The 12459-nt window shown below is 38.9% G+C and overlaps 1 protein-coding gene across 1 annotated transcript in view; it reads left to right on the forward strand.

Annotated features, from left to right (window-relative positions):
• The first annotated feature begins 1451 nt into the window (after nucleotides 1-1451).
• PHEX (phosphate regulating endopeptidase X-linked) overlaps nucleotides 1452-12459 on the forward strand; it is a 95162-nt gene continuing 84154 nt past the window's right edge. The window contains exons 1-3 of the mRNA XM_009089711.4: nucleotides 1452-1787; nucleotides 5884-5952; nucleotides 7105-7266. Coding sequence (XP_009087959.2) covers nucleotides 1676-1787; nucleotides 5884-5952; nucleotides 7105-7266 — 343 coding nt within the window. The 5' untranslated portion in view covers nucleotides 1452-1675. The remainder of the gene's footprint in view (nucleotides 1788-5883; nucleotides 5953-7104; nucleotides 7267-12459) is intronic.

Below are 12459 nucleotides of genomic sequence, written 5' to 3' on the forward strand. Positions count from 1 at the left end.
ACACCCATGGAGTCATTCACACATGAATGGGAATTTTTATAGTGGGAGGCATGTGGTCCTCCTGGTTCTGCAGCATCATTTCCCTCTCCTGCCTCAGCTGATGGATGTCAAAATCATGGGTTATATGTGAGACAATAGGCAGGTGAAAAGGAATGAATATACTTTTCCTGTTCTGCATCAAGCAGAGATGGGAATGCCCTCTTGGAGCTTCCTGGTGAAGAGGGACAGGAATAAGAACTAAGGGCATTTTGTTTGCAGGACACCAACAAGGCAGTAGAGGAGGATGAGAAGGGAGGATTTCAGGACCTTCAAACTCAAAGTCTTCTTCTAGGTAGAGTGGGCTTCCCCTTTATGTCCATGTGACATCCAGGACAACTTGTATGCAGGTACTCACATGGAAAAAGGTTTCAGTCTCCAAGCTGATAACTGCCATTACCCACATTTTATGACACATGTATGTCTTTCTTCTCTCTCTACTTGTGCAACTTTTTATCAGGATGGTTGGGGGCTGAGATAAGGACTTTTTAGTCTCAATTAAAGTAAGTAACTCAGCAACATAAACTGTTGTTGAGAGCATGAGCATGGTTCTGCCTCTCCCTGCATCCTTATGTTTTGTAGGAGAGTCCAGCTCTTGAGAAAGCAAGAGCTCCTTAAAGGGCTGAATGTCACCCTCAGCTCAGAGAATTCAACCTGAAATGTCTTTTCTTTTACTTAATGAATGGAGAATGTTTGCTGTATGAAGGGGACTATCAAGTCTCCTAGATTTCTCCACTGAGAAATCTATATAATTTTTTTTTTAAATCCCCCACCATCCTAAAGTGCCAAATAGATACTTTTCCACTAAGCTCATAGTAGTACTTGACTTGGAAGCATAGGATCATCTCTTAAAATGTGTTGTGTACCAGCAAGGACTGAAATATCTAGCCTAGAAAAAAACAGATCTAGCTTTTAGAGCAGGACTTTTCTGTAGGTTGGCTGATTATTGCTTTGTGCTGCTTGACTGTGATTTTTGGCACACAGTGTCACATACCAAATTCCCGAAATAAAATGCTACATGATATTCTAAGAGTTCTTAGGAAGCTTTAAAAAGGGATTTGTCTGCTGAGTGGGTACCTCTTCTGAAGCCAAATGATGCGGCAGCAATGGTTTAAAAGGAGATAACTTTAGTCAGCAGATAATTAGTCTTTTTAAATAAGTGCAAGGAGGAAAAAAGAAAACCTTCCATCAGACTTGTGTTTGTAGAAGTTGTCAGCAATCCTGCTTTGATTGGAGAGGGTGTGCAGCCCTTTGAATAGTTAAAACATCTGTTCAGCGACGTTGTGAAATGCTCGTGTTTGGAACCCCTGATAAGGGGGACTGCTGAGCGCTTGGCTCTTACAGGCTCTACAGGCAGCAAGGGCTGCACAAACTGTGGCCACTGCTTGCCTTTCTTCCTCCTGGGCAGAGCAGAACGTAGGAGACAGCTACTATTTTACATGTGATTTTGCTTTGAGAGGGAGAGAGCAGGAAGTGCCTAGGAAATGGTTCATGACAGAAACCTGGAGTTTTAAATAGGAGAGAAGAGGAGGAGGAGGAGAGCACATGGGCACAGTTTGTGAACAGTTGAAACACTGACACAACAGCAGCAGGGGAAAACCAGACTTCTGAGAGAGAAAGCACCTCCCAAGCTATCCTGATGGAAGGAGAGACAGTCCCCGAGGCCAGGGGAGCAGGCAGCAAAGCCACTCGGATCGCCCTCGGTGTCTTTGTGAGCAGCACTGTTGTGCTTGGCACTGCTCTTTTCTTGGGTAAGTGAAAGCATTGCCACTAACCTGAGCACAACCTCCAGCTTGCCTGCTGGGTGCTCATGTTTGTGTCTCACGACGTCTTTTGGTGAAAATCTACATCTCTTTTTCTTTCCCACCTTTTTGTATTTATCCTGAAAGGGATATGTGTCAGTAAAGGAGTTCTTGTTGTGGGAATGCTAGAGCTGGGAGATGCAATGGGAATTCATGTAACGTTTTGAATGCTGAATTTAAATTTGGATACGCAATTAAATGTGTTCTGACCAGACTTGGGTTCTTCCACAGGACAGAAAGAAGCAGGTGAGATTATGCTCATTACGGATTCAGTGGTTGTGACTGATGTGGAGTAGTATTCTCTGTTTCCTGAAAATGAATCTGTGTAGTGCGTGCATTTTATGGAATTTTTTGGGTTTTCCTTCATTTGGTTTTCATTTAGGGCTTGGCTAAAACCCCTGTAGAAAGCTTCAATAATGCATATGTGTGCGCATTTTTTAGATCTTTCTGTTATTCTACAATGAATTGCAGAGTTGCCTTTACAAAAGTCATAAAGAGTGCATCTAGGATGAAATTAAAATATTTTTGTTAGACACATAAGCTGTAACTAGATGCAACAGAGACAGAAATAGTTTTTCCTCTCTCAGATTTGGAATTACCTGTAGATTGGTTTTGTTAGCATAACACTTGAAAGCATATGCCTACACTTTGAAATTATGTGTAGAAGTATAAATATGCCCAGAAACTCCAACCAAAGAGGAAGCTGTGTTTTATCCTGTAAGAACTTTGCAGAGTTGGATCATCTTTTGGAACAATTCTGCCCAACTTTTTGTTTCTTTAGACCAACACGGATTTCCTTACATTGGTGGAAACCTTGCCTCTAAGCATATCTTTTGATTTCATCCAGTCCTTTATGATCTTGTGATCTTGTTTGAAAGGTCTGCTTGGTTTATAGTCACAAAACAAGGTAAGGTTTTCTATAGAATATTTAAGGCACCAGGCTCACTCTTGGTTAATCTTCTGCTCTGGAGCAATTTCTGCAACATTTGCAGGAAAATAACTTCTGTGTCAGTGATCCCTTTCAAGTTAACTTTTTATAACCATGAGTGAGTTTGAATCTTCAAATTTCTAGATGAAATAAAAAGTTTTTCACTTAAAGAATGCAGTACAAACACCAGGGAGTAATAATGGAGAGACCTTATTTCTTTTTGCCTTCACTAGATTTGTTTGTTTATTGCTTAGAGCAGTAAAAGCAATTGACATTTACCACCACAGTTTCTCAGAGATGGAACTGCTTTATCCATAGGCCAAGTGTGAAAATTCAGGCAAATATATTAATTCTTGCAGAAAGTTTTCCAAGTGTGCCTGTGGCATGTTCTGTAGGCAGGGATTCAATATCAAAATTTTCATTGGCATAACTGCTAAGAAAATAAAACTGCTGGCCTTGGGTGAGCCAAAATGCTTTTAGGATTTCTTTGGAAATGGTCAGAAATTTTCAACCTAAAGAACCAAGGAAAAAAAGTTAAATTGTTTTGGTTTAACATTTTTTTAATTAGATGTTTTCACACTTCATTGTGACATGGTTTTGTTTGTAAGTTTGAGCTAATTTTTTTTAAAGTTTTTTTTATCTGTAGAAATGGACATTATTTTTTTCTGTCCATATGAAATATTTCAGGCACCTCAAGATGTTCTTTTTCTTCAATTTTCATTAAGTCTGCAAAACTTGTTGTTTCTGGTACACCTGAAAATAATTTTCCACCCTGAGGAGTGAAATGTAGCTTTCTCCTGCTTCTTCTCATAGTTCCTACAAGTCTAAGGAGGATGTGGGAGAATCAGGTGTTGTTATTACTGTTGCTTGCTCGTGCTGGCTGTGAGCTCACTGTGACTTCAGTGGGGAGCTTTGCTGGGGTCCTGCAGGTGACACTCTGGTAGGAGTGGGGGCTGTGACAGGACAGGAGCCACCTCCTCCTTGGAGGAAGCACATTGCTCTCCAGTGCCCTTGGGTGAGAAATCAGGCAGCTTTGAATCTCAATTTAAGAGCCTCTTCTCCAGACTTGGTGGAACACTCACATTATTTGCATCTCTACATTTGTATTGTTTTCCTTTTCCCTTATAGATTTATTTTTTTAAACTCAGTTGTGGAGGATACTTGCTCAGGAATCTGGAAACAGGCTTATCAAGGAGGAAGCTAGGATGCTGAGGGTTATAACCATGACTCTAAGTATAATGTTGTGATTAGTTATCTTAATAATAAAAAGGCAAGAGAAAAAAACCATGCAAAGTTTTTTCGGTCAAAATTAGCTGTTATTTAAAATGGAAATTTTACTACCAAAAATTTATTCTAATGCTAAAATTGTAGGTTTCTCAGTTGAAATGGTATTTTGTGTTTGTTTATAAGTATCAAAAAGACAAGGGCTGCTTCAGGTTAAGCATGAAATGATGTCTGGGCTTTTCCCTCCTTTCTGTGCTTTGTTAAGAAAAAAGTCTAGCAAGCATTCAAGACCTGGATGGATTCTAAAGGGCTAAATTCTAATCAGGGAAAAAGGTGAGTTGGGAGGAGTGCAACACTTAATTAAAAGGGAAGTATCCATTATTTGTAGTTCATCTTTGCAGTGGCTCAAAATCATATTCTGGAGATCTCCACTTCTCTATTTTCTCCTGTTTTTTCAATATTCCAATTACAACCTTTGTATGCCTCAAAATCTTGTGTATTTATTGGCTAGTTTACAGAGGTGTTTGAGGTGTTGTGTTTCACTAAACCAATGTAAGTTTTGGAAAAGCTGTCCAGAAATAGTTTTACATTCCCATTTTTTGAGAAACTTGGATTGAAATCCAGCTATTTCTGTCATTAATTGCCATTAAAACTGTGAGACTGGAAAAGAGGAAGCAGCTTTATATTCAATTCTAACTTTGGGACCTTTTGTAAAAAAATTTCCTGGGCTGAAATGAAATTTCACATTTTTCTATCACTTTAAAACAACATATAACTACAGCAGAAATTGCTTTAGAACTACCCAACGCTGTTGAAGCTATGGTACCATAATATATTCCATTGTTGGGTTTTTTTTTGTTCAGTGTTATTTGCTTTTTTTATTTTTGCCACGGACTGTTATTAAGATAATGGATATAATGAGACATTTCTTTATGCCTACTGAGCACATCTAGTGAGAACTATTTCACCTATCCCTTGGGATTCTCCCTTCCTAATCCCAGGTATTAATTATCTGCATATTTGCTGCTTGAGAGCAGAGTCTGAAATTAGCAATTCCTGTGCTTAAATTTCAGAGGCAGTTGTAATACATGTTTTTAAAAGATGAGTGAAATTAACTGACAATTTCATAGTTCTTCTCAGCAAGGCTTTTGGAAGCAAATGCAATTACAATACTTTTGGGAGACAATTCAGACAGAACCTGGGTTGTGCCTTATAAAGCACAGCTATCCTTGTGCCCATTGCAATCTGCTCTGTGCCAGGCTGGAATAAGGAGACCCTGGGAGGGTCCTGTTGGTGCTGGGTTGTGCAGGGCAGTGCAGTGCTGCTGCAGGGCAGTGTGGGCACCACAGCTCAGGGGAGCTCTGCAAACCCTGCAGAGGGTGGGGAGACTGCTCCCTGTTGCATTTCTAACCATGGAAGGTGCAGCCTGGTCTTGTAGAAGGTCCCTGCCCATGGCAGAGCATTGGAATTAGAGAATCTTTAAGGTCCCCTCTAAGCCTAGCTATCCTGTTCTCCTGTGTTTCCAAGCTTTGGAGGATGATAACAATGCTGAAAATTTGTGTGTGGTGGGGCACACTGGCAGTGAGTAGGGCTGAAGTGATGCTACTCCAGGCACTGTGCAGAGACAGCCCTTGCTCTGTGCTGCCTGTGAGCAGAGGGGGAAGGAGGAAGCAGGACTAGGAGGGGGAAGTTATTTGTACAAGCTGCAGTATTTACATAATATATATTCTAAATATTTGCTTAATATACATTCTAAGTGCTCTAAATCAGTGCAGTCAGAGAGGCACTGGGACCAGAGGCTGCACTGATATTGGAATGATTGAGTACACAACTTTTGGCTCCAGCTGTCAAAATTCATTGCAAATGATCTCATTATGGTTTTCCATTTTGCAGTTAGCCAAGGTCTTATAAAGTTTCATCCGAAGCAACAGTACTGTTTGACTGCAGAATGCATTGAAGCTGGTAAGCAGCAATTTTATCTTCTCAATTATATCATGATTATAGTATGTTAATGAGATATTTATATCATTTAATTTTTCCCATTATACATTTTACTCAGAAAGCTCAATTAATGAGGGAGAAAGAACAGCAATCCCAAACTTTTTAAAAAGTCACTGTTCAAGTTGCATCTGTTTCGCTTATTTTGTACAATTAAAATTCGTGTTTTATTTTGGTGTAATACTAGTCTAACTAGGTTGACTCAAAGTTTCCCATAGGGGTTATTTTTCTTTTTTTTTTAATAAGAAACAAAATGTTGAGTGACTAGACCTTCAGGAGAATTTTGTTGCTTCCTTTCCAGTTATCAGAAAACTAGCAAGTATATTGTTAAGTGCAGTGATGCTTTTGTACCAGATCTGGCACACACTTTATATGATTTTATATAAAAAGATGGTAGAGTCAGACTAGTTTTATGGAACAAATTTTTTATGGTGAGGGTGATGAAACACTGGCTCAAGTCGCTCAGAGAAGTTGTGGATGCCCCTTTCTGGAGATGTTCAAGGTCAGGTTGGATAGGACTCTGAGCAGCTTGGTCTAGTTGATGATGTCCCTGCTGTTTGCAGAAGGTTGGACTAGGTGACCTTTAAGGGTTCCTTCCAAGCCAAACTATTCTATGATTTTATGATTATCTACTGAAAAGCTACTGAGTCTTGTGCTTGTCAGACTGATCTCTCTCTTACCACCTCTCTTTCACTGACAATTGTAACTGGTAAGGAAGCAGTCACAAAATGGAGCTGAAAATAAAATTATCTTTTCCAATGTATGGTAGATCAGAATTTGATTTGTTTTCTTGTGCAGTATTCAACTAGAACTAAACACTACATAGTTACTGAAATGGTAATCACAATCTACTTAATATGTATCACTACCAAATTCCTCAGGCAATTAATTCTATCCTGGCAACAATGGAGAGCCTGTCTTCAGGTTGGAGCCTGTCTTCAGCCTAAGTTCAGTCATCGTTGCTGTATGGCACTCAAGAAGATTCATTGCAGATATTTTGTCTTTTTTGTTTGTTTGTTTGTTTCTCATTAATCATAATTTCTGGACTGTAGGCCTGTCTAATTCCCTATTTATGAAAAAGTGTTCTACAAAGTCTGTGTGGTGTCTTTTTTACAGCTGCTGGCATCCTGAGCAAGATAAATCAATCTGTAGATCCATGTGAGAACTTCTATCGATTTGCATGTGATGGCTGGATAGATAATAACCCTATTCCTGAAGATATGTCCAATTATGGTGTTTATCCCTGGCTGCGACACAGAGTGGACCTCAAACTAAAGGGTAAATGGATAATTTCTACAAGTATTTGGGTGGCTTGTCACTGTAGCCTGTTAATTGGCTGGGTTTGAGGGGACCAAAATCTCCACAATTCTCATCACTGGAAAACATCCAATAGACTGACTTGATGATCTCTTTTAAGTATATTTGTCTTTTTTTTTTTTTTTTTTAATTGAAAATTACATTGAGAGTTAATGAATTGAACATAAACAGAATTTGGGAGGAAGAATAGAACTTCTGGGAATTCTGGTAATTCTACCAGTTAAGAATGGATGGATGAAATTATATTGATTATAGCAAAAGGCAAAGACAAGGGGATTTAACTCTTTCCCCCTTGAAGTAGGTGGTTAGACCAGAGTGCAGGAGCTCAGCACACGCAATTAAGAATGTCCCAAAATCAATCCAGGGCAGCAGGCTGTCTCTAACAGTGGCCAACAGCAGGAAAGAATATAATAAAGCCAAACCAGGATGATACTTTCCAGTACACTCACCTAGCCCTTGGCAGAGGCAATTCTCAGGCTTCCGGAGATGGAGGTTGTTTGGGTATTGGGTTTCCTTCCCACTGCCATTCAGGCTGCCACTGAAGTACCTGAGCTATCATCAGTGAAACAGAAAGTTGCTTAAGAATGTGTTTCTGGAGGAAAAAAATAGCCTCAGGGTGGAAGTGTGTAGGAAGAAAGGTATTTTAATCTGCATGTGACTTGACTTTGGGCTATACTCTGCAGTGTGGCTACCTCGCCAGGAAGCCCTGCAGACCAACTGAGGAGAAAGGGTGATGATTATTGCTAGGTAGGAAAATCTTGCCAGACTCTTATAGTCTCACCTCATTCAAAAAAAGGGAGGCATGCAAGATTTAATATTGTTGGTGGTGTGCTTGAGCTTTGCCCACCTTGAGTACATAATTGACATAAGAGCCTGGCTGCAGCTGAGGTCAGTTTTAGAATTTAATGCTTAAATTCAGCACTTGTTTTTCTTCAGATTTTGTGTAGGCACCAAAGCCCTTCTCCAATTGCTTTCTTCAGTCTTATCGTATCCAATTTTTACATCATTAAGTATTTTAAAAGCTGCATTTGGGTTCAGAATATGAGTTTTGGTTTTCAACATAGTACATGATCTCAAGACTTCTGTTTAAAGTCTGATGAAGATGTCCCAAGGAAAGCAAAAGAAATATTGCTGGAGTCTGTTTTAAGTTACGCTTTGCATTCTAATTGTTCTGCTGCCAGAATTGGGTTGTATTAGATAAGTGCACGTCCTGCATGAACCATAGCCACAAAGAGGCCAGTCTTAATTGAATATAGAGTAGCAAGCTGTCACTGTCATCCTTAATTTCCTCTTTTTACAGGTCCTAATCAAGGACATCATGCTAAGCCAGATTTTTGTTTGGTTTTCTTTCTGCAGTTCCTTCAGAAGTTGCTAGTACATAGCTAGAAAAAATGCAAGACAAAGAAAGAAACATCCAATTGAAGTATTTGCTTAATGAAAACACCATATCAAATAAAGGGAGTTTATACAAATTTATTTAATAAGAGGCCCTTGGCACAGATAGGGACAAAAAGATGTGAAATGCTGGTTGGTGTACAGGAGTGTTTTCAAATTAACATTTATCATCTCTTCCTTAACTTTTTACTTCATGAACTTTCCAAAATACATTCTTTGTAATTAAAAAAAAGGAAAACGGAAAGTGTTGGTAGCTGAAATAATAAGCATAACTTCGGCTTATAGGTATATTTGTGTTTTCTCTTGAGTTATCTCAATACATTAGCTCAACACTGAGTTCCTAATTTGTGTATGACCACAACCTTGCTAGCAGTTTTAACAAGAGGCAGAACTGCACAAATAAACAGTTATAGACCTGAATAGATCTTGGAAGCAAATTTAATCTCTTCTTTCTCAAGAACTCTTAGTAGAACTTTGTATGCAAGTTCTATGCTCTGAAATACTTATCATATTAAAGAAATCTATTAATCTTAAAATGACAACATGGCTTGGCCAGAAAGACACATTTTTCATGTTTGATTTTCTTTGATGGTATGATATAGATGGAAATATTTATTCAGGCTATATATTAAAAAATTATGTTACTTAAAAGAATCTATTTGGACATGTATCTGTTTTCTGGCCCTTGAATGTTCCTGAGCCTACTCCTGTTCCGGAGAAAGGGATTTTGGGCAAAGACCTGTTACACAGGTTGCACAAGTGTATCTTAAACATTCTGGAAGATTTTTTTTTTTTTTTTTTGTTCAGGAGCAATTTCTACAAAATATCTCCAAGTAGATAATGAGTAGCAAATGTAAGAATTAATTTTGTCTTACCAAAAAAGGTAGTTGTGGCTGTGTAATGTAATGTACTGAGCCCTGCATTAGGTGCTAGTGGGCTTGAGAACAAAGCATCTTTTTTCTATTTGTTTTGGGTTTGGTGTTTTAGTTTGTTTGTGGTTTCTGTGTTTGGTAGGTTTTTTTTGTTTTGTTTGTTTTTTGTTTCTTTTAGTGTGTGTGCAATTTAGGGTTTTGTTTATTTTTCTTTTTTTGTGGTGTTTTTTTTGGTGTGTTTTTGTAGGTTTTTTGAAACTCACAGGATCAAACAGCTTTGCAGGTGTTCTACCCTTCAAAAAAGGGTAGAACATTTTCTGTATCAGTGAAGGTGCCCTAATAGGGAATTCCAAGGAGAGGAAATGGTAGTAGGTTAATCCAAACCAGCTAAGAACTACTGGGTGGTAGATTTTTTTTCTGCATATCTCTGGTTGATTAAAGGATCAGGATTAGAAACATTAATTTTGGGGTTCTTCTAGATATCCAAATCGTAATGTGATAGCTAAAAATATTTTTTTTTAAGATTTGGGTTTATAATAGGATAGGAATATATATCTATATATACATATATATATGATGCTCCCATGGGTTTTTCTAGCTGTCTCAAGATGCATTCAAGCTAAAATCACATCATCATTTCCCCTTTAATTTCTTTTCCATATGTTGTTTGAGGGTCACTTGGGTTTATTTTTCTGTGCTCAGAGGAATCCACAAACCACATGTGTAACTCACTTTGATCTCCTGACTATACAAAATAAATAAAGTTCCAGTCTGGAGAAAGTAGTGGTAGGTCTTTCCTTGGATGTGACCTTCAGCAGGATTTCAGGCGTCGTGGAGGAATGTAAAGGAGATAATTGTAGAGAGCCAAAAATACCTCAAAAGCAGAGGTCAGTGGTTGGGGTTATGATCCAAACCTAGGTAAGGGACATGTAATATTTAGGTTAAAATTTCCTAAAGATCTGTTCCTTATAGAACTTTTCTGGAGAGGACTGATATACGGCTACTTCCCCTTAACCATTCCTGGCTGGACCAGATTGTCCCTGACCTGAAGCCAGCCTTTCCTTTTCAGCTACACCACAGGCATGTTAAAAAGTACCTCACTAAAGAGGAAACACTCCTAGTGCCCAATAGGCCTCTGATGAGGAAGTCCTTGGAGCTCTTCAAAATGGAAAGAGTCATTTGGCTGTGGCCTGTGTTTTATGAACAGAAGTGTTCTCAAATCTGCAACAGCTTCAGCCTCATGTCAGGTCAAGATAGCAGTAACTCTAGGAGTTACTAAATGTTTCCTGCAAAGCTATTTGTGTTCCTGGTGAATTTTCCCATTTTGATTTGATGACCTCCATTAAGGTTTTAGGAGTGCTTTGTCTTGTCACTGAAAAGCAAGTGGCTTTTTGTGAACAGTTCAGAGCTGGAGCTCTGAGGCACGTAATTCAGTGCTTATTACCTGTGGTGAATGCTGGTGGTGAGCCCAGAAGCTTCTTTTGCTTTCTCTGGAGTACAATTGTATACAGCTGGCTTATTTTTTCTTCCTGGGAGTGACCATGCAGGAAGAAATAAATTAAAATAAAAATAAAACAAAACTCCACAAACATTCCTAAATCTCAGCACTGCAAAGAAGCTGATTTAAATTATGTGAATAATTTGTGAATATGTCTTCCAGATCTTTTAAATTTAATTTATGACTGTGGAAACCAGATTACAAATTAAGTCTCTATACTGTTCCTGGTCCAGTGAGACACCTACTTCAGGCTGATTTGCTGAGCTAAGCTTTGTAGTGTGGCTGTTTTCTGAATGTCAGTCAGTTTAAAATGAGGAATTTCCAATGTGGTAAACAGAAAGAAATTGAGGCCTTTTAGGAGGATATGGTGTGTGGGTTTCTGAAGAACTTGAGACAGACAGCAAACAAAATATCTTGGCAGCATAGGCAACTTTTCCCAAGATAATCTCAAATGATTTCCTTTGGAAAAGAAATTGCTTATAAGTAAAACTGGTAAGTAAAACTATCTCTTTTGTAATTTATGCTGTTTGACTATAGGATATCCTTTCAGACTGATTCCAGGAGTTGGTGTTGAGCAGTTGTTGCTGTTGAGTGGCTGCTGTCCTGCACAGAGGACCCTGTGCCACAGGGCTCTTTTAGGGCTGGGTTTATCTCCGACTATTCAACTGGTGCTGAACTGGGACCACTGGGATAGTTTGGATGTGTTCCATGAAACCTGTAATGCAGCTGCTGACACTCATCCCCAGGTTTCCATATTAGCTGACCTGTCTCTTGTGATTTGTTTCCTTCAAAGTTATTTAAGCTTTTTGAGACCTGTCCCAAGTATGAGGAAGAATACCAGCAGCAATTAAAGTAAAAGAGGATATTTATGGTTTTGCCTCCAATATATTGCTGGCTAACTGCTCTTGAATACCAAGAAGGCAGAAAAAAATCAATAGCACTTCATGCTGTTTTGCTTGGTCTTTTCTGCAATAAATGGATCTCTTTTCAATGGTACAGATGCTTTTTCAGGGGTTCAAATCTTTGCTATAGTGGCTTATTTATCTGAATGTAAGAAAAAACATAAGTGGCACAAGTCAGGTAAATCTCTCCGAGCAAGAAGTCAGTAGCTTATTGGTAAAATGAAATACCTAAGTCAAAAGTGAAGAGGCCAGGACTTTTTCCAGGCTTTGTGGCTGCTCAGAATTAAAACTGAGTTTGTAATGGGTGATTTTGGGAAACCATGAGTACAGAGAGGAGACAATTTTGGTTCCTAAATGATGTTTAAAGGCAGCACAGGAACTGAGCCACAGGATTCCCACAGGAGGTGCCTGGTTTGGAGACTGGAATGGCATCCTCCTCTGAGCCCTCAGCTAGAACCAGAGCGGGGCATCCTGCTCACTCCTGTTC

This window comes from Serinus canaria, chromosome 1 (assembly GCF_022539315.1).
Source record: "Serinus canaria isolate serCan28SL12 chromosome 1, serCan2020, whole genome shotgun sequence".
Taxonomy (NCBI): Eukaryota; Metazoa; Chordata; class Aves; order Passeriformes; family Fringillidae; genus Serinus; species Serinus canaria.